General features: G+C 35.2%; 1 protein-coding gene across 1 annotated transcript in view; it reads right to left on the reverse strand.

Moving 5' to 3' along the window:
• Window positions 1-15,496, reverse strand: part of ADGRA3 (adhesion G protein-coupled receptor A3) — a 58,547-nt gene that overhangs the window by 20,938 nt on the left and 22,113 nt on the right. The window contains exons 3-9 of the mRNA XM_086611586.1: window positions 13,601-13,672; window positions 12,175-12,246; window positions 11,252-11,323; window positions 9,326-9,486; window positions 8,300-8,513; window positions 7,174-7,338; window positions 523-724 (exon numbers count right to left, since the gene is read on the reverse strand). Coding sequence (XP_086467712.1) covers window positions 523-724; window positions 7,174-7,338; window positions 8,300-8,513; window positions 9,326-9,486; window positions 11,252-11,323; window positions 12,175-12,246; window positions 13,601-13,672 — 958 coding nt within the window. The remainder of the gene's footprint in view (window positions 1-522; window positions 725-7,173; window positions 7,339-8,299; window positions 8,514-9,325; window positions 9,487-11,251; window positions 11,324-12,174; window positions 12,247-13,600; window positions 13,673-15,496) is intronic.

Here is a 15,496-nt window from a genome sequence, read left to right on the forward strand (position 1 = left end):
ATTTAAAATCTAGAATACTCTCTTGTACCCTGGTGAGTACTACTAGATTAGAGAAGTCTAGTTAATATTCATTACTTTCACTAGTTAACTCTCATCAGCCACACTGAGTCTATTAGAGGTTTATAGCAGAGGCAGAGCAGAGTTTGACTACTCTATCATTATAGTGAAAACAGCTGTTCTCCATTACAACTTCAGCCTGACTTGTTTCTTTATGACATGCGGGCAGGACAGGGCATCCAGCTGACAAAAACTATCATGACAAGTACCATTCTCTTATGCTTTGCTTGAGTACACCAAATAAGAAAACTTTCCTTGCATTTTCAATCCGAGGGCACTCAAAATAGATATTAAACTAAGCTCTTAACATAAATCTACAAGTTCTGGTGTTGTACTTAGAGATATGTGTTCATGACAATTCAGCCCACGCACCAGTATTACCAGCTTAAAAATAAAAAGATGAAACAGACTTTCGAGGTTTTATTTTCAAGAAAGAATTTGATTTTATAGAAATGTACAAATTACCTGATTGAACATATAAAGAACTCGAGTCACATCATTTGCATATTGGCACCTGGAGTAGTCCTCTTCTGCCCAGTACCCTCCCCTGTCACATCTGCGCCAGGCTCTTCTCTCATCTTGTGAGTTGCCAGGATATATCCCACTGCCAGCAGAATAACGTGTACACAGCAGGTATGCTGTGATGCCTGCCAATGTTCTAGGCCACCTGGGGAGTCAAAAGCAAAAAAAAATTCAGACAAATTTACATGACAAGTAAATAAAAGGATTAAGCACTACAACATGAAATAAAGAGACACTCAAAACTAAGCATCTCTAAACTATTTAAAAGGCCACCTTGGCTCGCCTTCAGTATTTTCAAGCTGTTCATATTTGTGTACTATTAACAAAATGAGTTCTAATGCTAGCATGCTTTTTTTGAATTCTTTCAAGCAGGTGGAAAGAAAAAGGTGCTCATAAAATTACTAAAAACGTTTACGATTTTTTTTTATTAAATAAAAATCTTGCCTACTTCATGAAAAGTTCCATATTAACACCATAAAAACAGTTAAATACCTAGCAGAAAGCCCTGTAAGCTTTCTGCTTGCGCCGTTCACACGCATCCATAACTTTCAAATGACTGCATTCATATCAATACTGAACTGCAGATATGAACAGAAGACTACATTTAGAGCAGCTAAGAAACAGCAGCAGTAGTACAACCACTTCGACCGATTTTGCAACCAAACATAATACCAAATAGAAATTCATGGGAAAAGAAAGCGTTCACAATGTTAAGAAAGTAGAAGAGAATTCCTTTCACTCAAGGTATGTGGAGGTAAGCACTTTTTAAGAAAACCTCTAACATTCTCTCAACTTTCTCCTCTGTATTTTTATGGCATAGTTTATCTGTATAAACACATACACAAATAAAAATGAAATGAAGAATAACTAAATACAGAAAATTAAATTGCAATACACCTGTAGTGCACTGATCGTTTGTGAGATCAGAACTGATTCAAAGGAAACATTAAGAATAGCAGGAAACCACGCCAGAATTAAGCTGCAATGCAGAGAAGGAAGAAGGACAGGGACAAGGAATGCCAGTCAGTCTGCCTGCCCCTGCTTCCACCCTCTCCCCTGTTAAGATATGCATAAGCAGTATTTTATCATTCAGAACACTAATACTTAAAAGTTTAAAAGCAGAAAGCATACATACTGAAATTGAAGAATGCTAAGTATCTCAAATCCAACAACCCAACATATAAGTTTTACATAGAACTGAGAGCAAAACAGAGCTTCATTCGATCATCCCAGGCTTTCTGTACCATAATTAAGTCAAGCTCCTTAACAGCCTTTCAAGTAACATACTTTTTCTCAGTTTTAAGTATTTCAAAGAGTCTTGCACAAAGCAGTTGTCTCCAAAAACTGTGTTCAAACAAAAAATTCTGTTAGATTACACTGTGATTTAAAGTTTGCTTTTATATCTGGACCCCATCTCAGTAAATGGTCATTTAGTCACTACTATCATCTAAATTAAGAGATGCTCAGGACATATCTATATTTGGAAAAAAAAAAAAGAAAAAAATTTCTGTGTTTGCAGGAGGATGGAGTAAACACCCTGAAGAATGTTCCATTCCAGGACACTCAAATTTAAGTAATATTGACAAAGCAGAGAAACTGAACAAGTCAGCTCCATTTTTCTTCCTTATTCATCAGTTAAGTAACTTCTCTTACTTAAGATTAATTACTCAAAACATAATTTCAATTATATTAAATGATGCAAGAGATTAACCTTTTAGGGTATACTGAAAGTCTTCTCTATCTCAAATTTCTACTTATTCCTAATCAGCTCCAACAGAACAATTTTTACATGTTCAGTAATGGAAGAAAGATTCTTACTTCAGGCCATTTTGGCAAAGATTACTTAATTTTGGGCAACAAGAAACACAAAGATAGCTGCTGGTGGCATCCTTAAAATACACAGGTCATGTCAACAACCATAAAAGAATTTCAAGTCAGTAAGGAATCTAATGAGAAAGATTAGACAATAATTACAACAAACCAAAATAGATAACAAAGGCTTAAAAATTTTACTACCTTTTATAACAGCTTTGGCAATTACAAATCAGTTCTTCATACTGCAACATCATTTAGTTAAGAAATGGAGACTTATGACTATCATCATAGTATGTGACTACTGCAGGAGACAGAAGATTATTTGGCTATCATAGCAGAGATTCATTCAGTCTAGCAAATATGTATACGCTTATATTCAGAGCCTCAGCAGCCACTTCAAGAAATTAACAGAAGTGTCATCACTTGACCCTTAACAGAAAGCAAAACTTAAATCAGAACTGGTGACAATGGAAGTAGTAAAAAAAAAAAAATTAAAAAAAAAGAATTAGCACAGTTTTTAAATGCCAGGAATCATATACAGGTATTTTAGAGAATGTAAATGAATTCAGGTAGAGAGTCTACAATGGTAATGTAAATTATTTACCATCTTTTCTCTCATATAGAAGAAAAAACAGGAGAGAGGAGAAAAAACTTCCTTATAAAAAAAATAAATCACAACAGCCTTTGTGAATTGCTGCAGTCCTAGAAGTGACCTCAATGCAACAGTACATGCAACCAGGCAAGCTAAGCAAAACACCACATGTCTGACCAACTCTGATCATGGATAGAGCAAGTTATGGGTCTGCTGGGAAGGGAGGAAGGGATAAGGGGATACAATACATGTAAATTTAATTAAGTCTCTGAAATTTCTGTATGGACAAATTAAAATAAAGTCCAATCAACACAGACTGGGGAAAAACAAGTACAAAGATGAGCTACTTGTAAGTTTCCACTACTTATGGATACACAATAAGCCTTCAGAGAATGAAGCCAAACAGAAAACAGGCAGATGAGGACAACTAATAAATCAGCTGGCACAGCTGTCACAAGACATGCAGGCCCACAAATACCTTGCATAATACGCCCAAACCTCAGCTTCCAGAACGCAGAGTCAGGTTTCCAGAAACACTGACACTGGAGTGCCAAAACATCATTTCCGAAACAATTTCACCAACACTGAAATTTTTGTATTTAGTTTCCACATCAAAGATGTCACTTTGAAAGGGTTATCCATCTCTGTCTTTACAGATATTTTTCTTAAAGTTATATTTCTCCAAAGCATTTTAAGTTAAAGTGTGGTCAGCTGAGTTTTGACCAAATGTATCGCCTTACAGACTGAGTGCCACAGGATAATTTAAACTCTACAGTCCTGACAGATGTTGTATGACACAACCTCCAAGATAAATATTTTCACTGAGAAAAAGTATGTGCCATTCCTTTCCTCACTATTCAGACCTAGAAGAATTAGAAAAAGAGAAACCAGTTTGAAAAAATAGGACTCAAATGAAAAACAAGTTTTTCAGGAGAACTTTAATTACTATATTTTTAAACAAGTATAATTTCTAAGCTATATATACCTCTTCTGGAACTTCTGTAGCCATCAAATGGAAAAAAGTGGCTGTTTCAGTGTTTAACAGTACTTCAAAGGTTATTATCATAAGATTATTTGCCTTCTTTCCCTGCCATTCTCTCCACTTTCTCAGCTTTTTTATCCATTTCTTTCCCTTTTGTTACTGTTCTGCCACAATGTCACATACGCAAAACACAAATGCGCAGTGTCACTTAAGAGAAGAACTTCATGGGGAACATGGTCCCTTATCTTCTTTCCTCTCCCATTCACAACACCCCTTGTGTGGGTACAAGTTTCTCCATGTTTCAGTGGTGAATGAGATAAGAGAACTGATTCCAGCTGTAGCTACACTTTCTTTATTCCCTATTTTCGCTAAGTGAATGTTAATCTGGACTATTCTCAGCCATGAACTGTGTCCTCCCAACACCTGTATGAGATGAGCAGATGAGGCACTACTCTCGGCTTTCCGTGAAGCAAGAGAGGACATCCTTCCAGCAGGGCTCAAAAGGTGACAACTGACATGAAATTGTCATCATGCAAACAAAGGCTACGTAAGTTTGGCTGCATTCTTCATTTCTTGTCAGCCTAAGATTGAATATCTTTCACAGTTTACCCAACTGCTAGCAGAAGTGCAAATGTGGACTATATTAACACTCTTATTCCATCACAGTTTATAATTAGGTGCTCAAAATTTATCACATACACATGAGAGCAGACAGCTGTGGGGGAAAAGATGGTTCATTTACATTTAAGTACTGTAATTTCATTTCAGGAAAAAAAAAGCCAGACCATGAGATTATAAAAGAACCCTTCCCTTCATGCATATTAATTCTGTTTTGAAAGCATTCATTTCTTTAAACCAACAATAACTTTCAGTTACAATGAGTTTTGACATAATTTCATTAGCTTACAGGTAGTCTAAAATTTTTTTTCATGTTACATATTAGTAATTTCTAACTTCAGCATGACAATTACCATTTCAAGATTAATTACACTTAGTAAGAGTTTTCAAAAGGATAATTCTTATATTTAAGAAAGAATTCTATCGACTACCAGTATAAAATTATTCTAAACACCACAGTTGAAGGATTTACTGAAGCAGAAGCATTAGGTTACATTTTAACATGCAAACTGTATTTTCAATTTAATCATGGATTGTAACATATTCAGGGATATTATCTGGGTAAGACTGAAAAGAATATCTAAACAAAAAAAAAAATAGATTCCATGACAAAGACAATTTTTGCCTAATCTTTATAAACTCATGCTAAACTACTATTACTATTACAAACATCCTCTTTTGCTACACTTCGCTATCCCATCTCTGAAGGGATAAAAATCTAGATGCCAGTTTTGAAACAGCTTCCAAGCTAAAATGACTAACCAGTTCCAACTAAAAAACTATAAAATCAAATTCACCTAGGATCATTTACAGCCATCTGCTCAGAACCATTTTCTCACTAGTCAAAGCCTTATTTCCATATGGTCTCAAAGGTGAAAAATTACTCTTTATTATTACTCTACCTAAACTACAAATGGAAGTGTGTTATAGTAAACCCAGGCATAGTGAACTTTTTGATAAGCCGAACATTTCCTGAAATCTTATTTCTTTCTACTGAATTCCAGAGGGGGCAAATCCTATTACACTGAACAGTCACTGAACAGCACAGGTTAATTTAATGGAAAACACTTTGAAATAAGCCTTTACCATCTGTTTTCACCTCTAATGGCAAATCAAAGAAGAACGATTCACACTAGTATCATTAAAAAAAAATGCATAAGTGATTTAAATAGATGTATTCTTTGATGAATGCAGCATGCATCTGTTTGACTTTCTTCACCTTTTATCTTAAGCAAAAAGTTCTCATTTTCTAATGTAATGCTCATCCCTGCAGTTCAAACCACTGCAACGTAAAAAGAGTACATGCACAAAGTTTATTATATAATTAATTCCTTGCAAGGTGAAACTGTAGCTCTTCAGTAGTTCCAAATTGCCTCTGTGCAGCAAGTGATCTTAACACTACTTCCCTTACTAATAGCTCCTCATACTCAGACACCAGCTACCCTTATCTCAAATTCTCCAGATGAACACAAAAAAGATCAACTCAGAACAAATGCTCTCAGCCAGGATTTTACCTGAATTTTTGCTACAACTGGAGACGGCCTTCTGCACTTGTCTTCTCTCTCCCCCAAAACTGTCTCAGTGATATGCATTAACTTACTTTTCATGTCTTAAAAGATTTATGGTCTGAGATTAGCTGTATAGAAAGATGACGACTTTAAAGAACTCTAATGTACACAGGGAAAGGAAGAAAAGTTTCTAAATGTAAACAAAAGATCAAGCAGAAGATCAACATAGCCAAGCAGCATAAGAAAAGTGAAAATAAATGAATGGGTAAAAGCAGTTATTACAACATTAAGAAACCCTAGAAATCGTAGTGAAAGCATATGCTATGACATACACTAATTCTCAGTAGGAGCTACTGCAGGGAGGTACAACACAGAGTAGTTATAAAGGGAATTACCTTACATATAGAGAATCTATACAGAAGCTATCTGTTACAGCTGGCACCTCCAGGAGTAATGTGTTGTTGGAGTGACCAGCAGCAGAAAGATCAGAAAAGGGAAAACAGGTGAAGAGGTAAGAACAAAAGATAAAAGACTCTGCAATACTCAACAAAACGGAACATCAGAGCTACCACTACAGTCCCAACAATCATTAAAAGGAAGCACCATTCACATTATTTACTCTAATACTCACAGGGTTAAAAGAAAAAAAACCCCACACACAACCCTATATTACATGTTTCTTATATAGTGATTTTGTCATACGGGAGCAGGAGGGTTTTAAAACCAGAATGATTATCTGGTGGAAACCCCCCTCCCGTCAGTACGTGGTCCACCTCTAACTTACAGATCATCTAAAAGGTTTTACTCTATTCCAATAATTTAATTTATGTATTCAAAATATCATAGCTTTCTTTCCATCTTTTCCAAAGATTCGAGTTAAAAGGCTCAAAGTTTAACATTTCATGATATAGTTGTGTGCCCTTCGTTCAACCCGTACTAATTTAGAACAGTTAAAAATCTATTACACACCATTTACAAATGAATAGTCACATAGGTGCCTTTAGAGCATAATACCTTAGTTAAAAACAAAATTAAACGGATTTTCTCTGAAAAAAAAAAAAAAAATTGAGGTTACCAACCTGAAATCCCCTTTATTGTTCACAACCCTCTCTGGAGGACAGTACTGCGCAGAACTTTCTAACACCACAATGTCTACTGTCCTTGTGTTATTCCCACGTCTGGTTTGCACATGGCAACCCCAGTTTCCTGTGGAGCCAGCCTGAATGTTTGAGATTGTCAGTGCACTGGAAAGATAAATAAAACCCAACAAACAGTCTTGCAATAAAGTTTACATAAGCTTTTACCAAAAGATGAATAAAGTACAGAAAGACAATGGAAGAAACAATTAATTACATACAACTGTGAGTGACCTTACAAAACCAGAGCAATCTATGAATCAGTGTTCTGTAATTAACAGAGAAATATTTACTATTTTCCTAGTTCTCAATTTTGCCAAGGTAGGAACAGAAAAGAACAGCCATGCGAAAAAGTTCCTTGACTTCAGAAAGAGGAGATGAGAAGCTCAAATTCCCCAAGTATTATCACTGCTCTTCAACACAACATTTTTATAGTTGTTCCAGAAAGGCAAAACTAAAAGAACTTCCCAAACGCATAATCCGTGATAAAGTTAGAAGGCTAATTTACTAATACAATTATGGGATATGTAATTAGCCTATAGATGCTGAATGAGTCAAAAATCTGCTGCAGGCAGAATAAATTATACTCATAGATCTCTGCTGGAGAACTTCAATATTACCAGCTGTGGTGTGCTCAAAAGGAAGAGGAAAGAATCCATGAGTAGCTCAACTTAAATGCCTTGTTTCCATAATTTCAATATTCCAAGAGAACAAATGTATCCTACCACAAACATATTTTACATGAACTGCATTGGGTAGTCCTTAGAGATAATTAAAACCCAACTGCAACAGTCCTGGGCAACCTACTCTAGCTAACCCTGTTTTTCAGCAGCTGGGTTTGACTATAAAATCTCTAGGCCTCTCTCTTCAAACTTGATAGCAACAGCAACCAAACGCAGGTAATTTGAGAGATGTGTGAAGTTACAGACTACTTCCCTACTTGGGATGTTTCTGTCTGCATACACTCACTCAGCAAGGATAAGAGAAGGCCTTATTGGTCATGGAAATAGTCACTAAATCAGAGCAGAAGATAAGGAGTGGGAAACACATTTTCTCTTTATGGATTCACCTTGCAATCAGTGAGCAGTTATGAATCATGTTTTTTTCAACAAAAATACCCTGGGACTCATCAGTTTCCACTATCTTTCCATCCTGATACCACAAGACTTGCATGTCTTGATCAATATATGAAGCCATACACTGGAACGGTAGACTATCTCCTTCAAAGACAACCTGACGGTGAGATGGAGTCATATAGAAAGATGGTAATTCAAGTGGTGGTTCTAGAATTCAAGAAATAAAAGCACAATTAATAGCAAGAATCTGCTACATACATATTTTTCAAAAGATGAGAAAAATACACTGAGCATCAATTACTGATATAAACTCCTTGTAAGCTGCATCTTGCAAAATGCAAGATAAAACTATGTTTGATGCATCAGCTATTGAAAAATACAAATTCTCATCAAATTCTTTTTCAAAATGTGTATTCCTTTAATGTAAAACATTTCAAAAATCTTTTCCTAGCCCACATCCAAAAGAGTGAAAAATATAAATTTTAGTGAAAAATATACTTACGCATTTTATTTCTTCACAATTTCTCACTATTCGTATTTCAAAACCACAAATACATACATTTTATTACCCTGACAGACGGAATAACTCTAATACAACAAAGAAGTTAAGCAAGTTTGTCATGGCTTCATCACAAGAAGGCTAATCAAGAAGAGAATCACCATGTAGCAGAGTCATAAATGAAGATCTTTTAACTTCAGAAATTTGAGCTTGGAATAATTTGCACATCTGAAGCTGGATAGCTAAACTTTGGAAGACAATTATCGGTTTCTGATTCCTCTTGTGAAGTTTAGGTAAAAATCCCTGAAAAACATGGATCAGTAGGAAAAAGGAGTTTACCTCCAGAGAGCGCCCCTCATCCTTAGTTTCTACAGACAAACCTTTGAAAAAGAATCACTATTACCACTGTCATAAGTGCTGAATTTCAGGGAAACAAAACCAGGCAAAAAAGTCTGTTCATTAATATTAACAGAATATAGAATGTGTTAGAAAATAAGTATCGGTTGTCAGGAGTGCTTACCACAGGTCAGAAGCTCCTGCTTAACACCAGTCACTGCCTGTGACTGAAGAGACTTGGGATAGGCACATTTAGTTTCACGTACAGTTATATTTCTTTCTTTTAACCACTGATGCATCCACAGCATGTTGCAATCACAAAGAAGATAATCAGTCTGAAACTCTCTGCAACACAAAGCAGATATTCAGTGACAAAACGTAACACTCAAAGGTCTGAAAGCTTGACATCAAGAGCTGTGCAATGCCTCTCATTGTCACAGACACACAGGCAACAAGCAGCCAAAGCCCAGAACACAGCAGAGTTGCCTACCACTATGTACTGGAAAACACTCTAATCCTCTGCAAGCTGCGGTCTTACAACGAAAGTACACGCTCTGAGAAAAGGAATCCTCTCCATAAACACAAGGAATATCTAATACTTGCGCTTAAAAAAATTTCTAGTAATTTCTTTCGTGGAGAGAGTTCACTTTATTTAAGTGAGCAACAACAAGGAATTGCTTGCATATGCCTCACCGTAACTTAAGAACACACTTCATTGCTTCCTTTTAGCAATCAAATGCTTTAACAGTAAAATCAACAGAGATATAAAAATAGCCTCTCATCTATTTCTCTTTTCAGAACCACAATTCACACTATTTTAATGAGTTTTATTCTGCCCTATATGAAAATCATATAAGGCTTTTCACTGATCTATAAAGTCTTCTCTGTATAATTTAATATTTTCTATTAAAAAGATATAACAAATCCCCCCATAGGTGTCTGCTGTAGTCAGCTAAATTAAAAAAGAACATAAATATTTTATCTCTTTAGAAACAGTTAAAAATGTGTCAAAACGAATTGCTGTGTCTACATTGGTTTCTACCTCCAGTGAAAACATAATTTACTTCTCTTTTTGCAAACCTCTAGAGGATAACACAACATCACAGGCAGAACACTTCAAACACTAAATCAACATTCCTGTGAACAAAGACCAAATGGAGTTTCACAGCAATTCCTCCAAACACACACATTTTTAATAGCAACAGTTATATCCAGGTTCTCGTCAGACCTGTGATGTTCTTGGACAGCAATCTTTATGTACACAATTAAAACACCAGAAAAAACAACTTATAAACAATTAAAAGAAGCTGGAGGAGGGAGAGAAACATTTGCCTTTATAAACAAGAAATTAACTTGGTGTCAAAGTCAGAGCTTTTGAGAAAGTTCCAGTACAATCAGCCAACTGTAATGACTACCGGTGCAAAATGTAAGCTAATCATCAGCCATCAGCACTGATAATATTTTTCATTTTCTTTTTTCCTTACACACAATTACAGCTCTCATGAAATGAAAGGAAAGAAAAACAACATGAGGTTGAGATGTATCCACTGTTACATGTAGCAAAACTACACTGTTCTTCAAGGACTAAAATCTTAAGGTTGCCCAGAGAAGCTGTGGATGTCCCATTCCTGGAAGTGTTCAAGGCCAGGTTGGATGAGTCTTTGAGCAACCTGATCTAGTGGACCTGCCCACAGCAGGTGGGTTGGAACTAGATGATCTTTGAGGTCACTTCCAACCCAAACCATTCTATGATTCTATGATCTTCCTTAAAAGTATTTATTCCTTTTGGGGAAAAAAAAAAAAAAAAAAAAAGTAAAACTATTAAAGTAATAAATTATGCAGACAGAATGAAACTTTTAGAAGCCCAGATGCCGGTATAGCTTTTTTCTCTCAGAACTATGTAACAAATACTGAGCATCTTCTGAAGGAAGTTATATAAACACCCAAATCTGTACATACATTTCCCATGAGCTTATCCAGACAGAGAAACCACTGTTCTGATGTTTAAAAGTAAAAATGCAACTGTAGTACATGCAAGTGTGTATAAAATGGTTTTTGTTAAGAACACAAATGATCATACAAATTAAGATTAGATGCACTAAGTACTTACAGAGACTTTAGTGAACCAAGATGATCAAATGTTCCCTGTGTAAGTGTAGAAAACAGATTTCCAGAAAGATTCCTAAGAAATAAAAGGATCATGGTTTAAACTCATGCTCAAACGACTGCAGTTGAAATAAAAGAAATCATTATTTCAAAACATACAAGATACTACTATGACACTCTGTCATAGTTCACAAGACTGTAAGAATAATAATCAGGTCTGATAGCCTAGCAAAAATCTCAAAATAAATTGTTCCCTAATACTTCCTTTTTAGCTCAAGAATTTTAAGATTATGAACAAGGACTGAATGAACACACATTTCAAGCAGTTTGAAATTAACGTTGCTGTTCACAGATAATTGATGTGTTGCTATTAATACGCTACAAGAAGAATGTTTGATCTAGCAGAGTATTTCTAAAAAATATTATACATATCACTTTCTCTATTACCAGTAAAAGCACTATGTAAGAAGCTAACAACTTGGGCAAAGAAACATTCCATTATCTTACACGCTATTTTCTTAAAGTATATTAAGAACTACAAATGTGCAAGAAAGCCAGCAGAACATAACCACACTGATGCCATGGTAGAAGGCACAAATATTAAGAGTCTATAACCCTGAAATACTTTTCTAGGGAAAATATTTTGTACAGTCTGCTACTCCCCTTACCCCCCCACCCCGCTATACCTTTTAAGTAACTGGAAAACGGTTGTCAAAGCAGCCAGAGCACTGAGTAGTATGGTTTTGGTTGCCCCTGCCGCCCTTTTGGGTTTTTTTAAGCTTGCTACTGAGTAGCAAACCACAATAACCACACTGCATGTCTTTCAAGTGCGCACTTAAAACAAACTATTCTATTGAAATAAAGAATGTTAACTTACATCAGACTAAAACTTAAGAAGTTAAATTACATACCACAAATTATACTTACAGTCTAATAAGATTTACAAGTCCTCTAAATATATCTGCATTCAGACAGCCTATTCTGTTGTTAGTTAAATCTCTATAAATAGGAAAAAGCAAAAATCAGAATAAACTGGTTTTTTCCAAACGACGTAGTCTGCAAACAGAAGCAGTTCGACTAAAATTAATTGCATCATATATACAACTAGTCTTTTTCAGCAAAACCCAAAATGCATTGCTATGTGGGCGCACACACATGCACATAGAGTACTTATTCCATTTCTAAAGTAATAATGGCTTCCTCATACATAGTTAAATAAGTCTAGCTTTACCAGTAAATTCACTTAGAACAGGCTTGGCTTACATCAGTGCAAAGTAAATTTTCGTATTTGGACAGTATATTTATCACATGTGCTACATCATTTTTTTATGTGCCACACACATCTATACTAGTGCATTTATTGTACATAAAATAGGACAACTTCTGTATTTCTGCTTACAGAAATATTTGAATATTATATATTTTAAAATATAGGTCTTAAATTCCCAAAAATTCTTAAAGGAATAAGAATTAAGCTTGCATGTATTAATGGTCCAGAATTGGTCCTTCAGCTTTATTTTTAAGGTTTTCAAAAGTGCAATTATCAACAAAATTTCCTTTTAAGTGAGCCAGATCATCTGATCAGTGACAAATGGATATATATACTACAAAAATTTAAGAAGGAAAGCTGCATACTAAAGGCAGGGAGAGGGGAGTGTGGGAGGGTGAGTGTGGCAGCAAAATCAGTAACACTTAAAAGCTGTCCCAAATATTCTGAAAATCTGAAGTGTGTTTCAAAAAAATAAAAAGGAAAAAAAAAAAGAAAACAAAAAGAAAGAAAAAAAAAAAAGAAAAAAAAGGCCATTACACTGAGGTCCTGTTTTTCAAGTTTCATCTGGGACAGAATTTTTACAGCCAAGGTATAAATCCCCCAAAAATGTGTTAATGGGAATGTTGGCACAACCTTCAATAAAGCAGCATTAACAGAGCTGTAACTTTGTAACTCCAGTGTACTATTAATAGCAAGGGACTCTGTGTTCCTCTATGACCTTTGGAAAAAAAAAAAAATCATGTGGAGTTTAACATTTAACAAAGCAAGACTTGATGGCACGATCGCCCAGCGATGTTTCAAGTCACCAAAACACAAAAAGGGAGGAAGAGTAGAAGAGACTGCCAATAAGAACAAGTGCGACTGCCAAGCCACAAGCAGTGGATGTTCTTCAGTCGTAAGACTGAAAGCAGACTTTGTTCTATACATACATATGTGTGTGTATAAGTTTAGACAGCATATACATATTCAACTTTTAATATGTAATAGCTTTGCTGTCTATGTTTCCAGAACCTGTGACCTACTCTACTCTCAGGGTATTTTTTGTTTGTTTTGTTTAAACTGACTAGTTGATATACTACTTACAGCCTTTTCAGAGATGAAAGCCCCAGAAAAGCTCCTGGATCTATAGTACTAATAAGGTTGTTCTTAAGGTCCCTGCGGAGAAAAATCAAGATGTTACATTTACCACAAACTACTCTTTAAAACATATACACATGCATGAAGATACACTTAACTTGTCTCAACTTGCTTGAAAACTGCCCCAAAAACCCATACAACATATTTCTACTTTCTCTAATGTAGCATCTTTCAAAGTTTGAAAAATCTGTATTTTAACCAGAAAGAGGAATATAAACAATATGTGCATGCCTTTAATATTCTATCAAGTCGTATCACATGAAAGCGTATAGAGTCAAAGATACTTTGCAACAGTGTCTGAACAGATTACAGTTGCTCAGGGTGTAACATTTCCTCATTATACAGTACAACACTGTTTAGCACAGCATTGTCTTCCTCAGCCTAACCAATTTTAAATGCTTTAGTAGCGCCCAACATCTACCAAAAGTACTAAAACAAGATCCTAAAAATACACCAAAGACTCAACATTGAAAGCTTCCCCCAACGTTACTGGCAGAAAAGAAAAGCCCTGAGAATCCCAAATAAAGCTGATGGAAAAAAAAAAAAATATCAAAGCACAGATTTTTAAATTTTAAGTATCCAGAATAGAAGATTGTAAGGAAAAATATAAAGTTGCTATGCCATTAAACTGCTTCATTAATTGTACAAGTGATATAGGAGTTTTAACTCCTAATTCAAGATATTTTGCAGATACAGCTTAATTTAATTTGAAAGGTCACAGAAAGCATCTGTCAGCATCTGCACAGTTTTGAACAAACTTTATCACTGCATGAATGCTAAAATTATTTCTACCTCCTTATCCATCCAAGATTTTTTACTACACTATTATCTGAAACTTTGCAGGCATTTATTACTAAAAGAAAAATTTCTCATTCCTTGGTAATATGTGAATGTTCTGCTTTTGAAAAGCAAATTAGTAATTTCAATTAAAAGCAATGTTTTAGTAAGTAAGGGTAGAAAAAATATCTCCTAAATCTACCAAAACTTTAATAATTCTGCCCTAAAGAGAACAGTACAGGAGGATTACATCTACCATCAGAGATACGCATGAGCGAAAACATGAATTCATGCTGAGATTCCACAACAGCACTTCCTGCAGCCAGATTAACAACTCATGGTACAACAGACAGTGCCATGGCGCATGGATCACGCTCCAATGCCATAACTAATACACATTTTAAATACTTGAAATACTTTACATTTACCTCGCAGTACAGTAGATTAATTTTCAATAAAACTATGACATACCTACATTTCTCTCATCTCTATTTTCTTGCCCTGTATAGTGGCAGGACTGCCAACTACTTCCAAAGCAGTATCAGGAGCCTGAAAAACTACAATGTTTTCAAGCCTCTTTCAGCATGCTTCTAAACCCAGTACCAAGACCACGACAAATCTGAGAATACTAAATGTTATTTATCACTTATTTACCACCAGTCTTTGGGACAGGGAAGGAAAAACAATGCTTACTGTTCATATTTTAAATTTCAGTCTAAAATCATGTAAATCCCACTTAAAAATTAAAATCTCACCATGGAAAACACTCAGGGAGAAAAACCTTGACAACATGCCTTGGAAATCCACTAGTCTAAATTATCAGTGATCTTTAATTTCCTTACTTAAATTAAAAGCGTACTCCCTGATATACCTTTCTAAATCATTGTTTCAGTGGAAAAAAAAAAAAAGTTTTAAAATTAAAAGCAAGAGTTTTACTACTTTCACAAGCTGCTTATACATTTTGTCAGATAGATTAGTTGATAAAACCTGACTATTCTTTACGTAATTTTTCGCTTTTCTCCCTCCTCTTAGTAGGCTCCAGAAGGATAATTACATTAGAATTAA

Source organism: Tauraco erythrolophus, chromosome 5 (assembly GCF_009769465.1).
Source record: "Tauraco erythrolophus isolate bTauEry1 chromosome 5, bTauEry1.pri, whole genome shotgun sequence".
Taxonomy (NCBI): Eukaryota; Metazoa; Chordata; class Aves; order Musophagiformes; family Musophagidae; genus Tauraco; species Tauraco erythrolophus.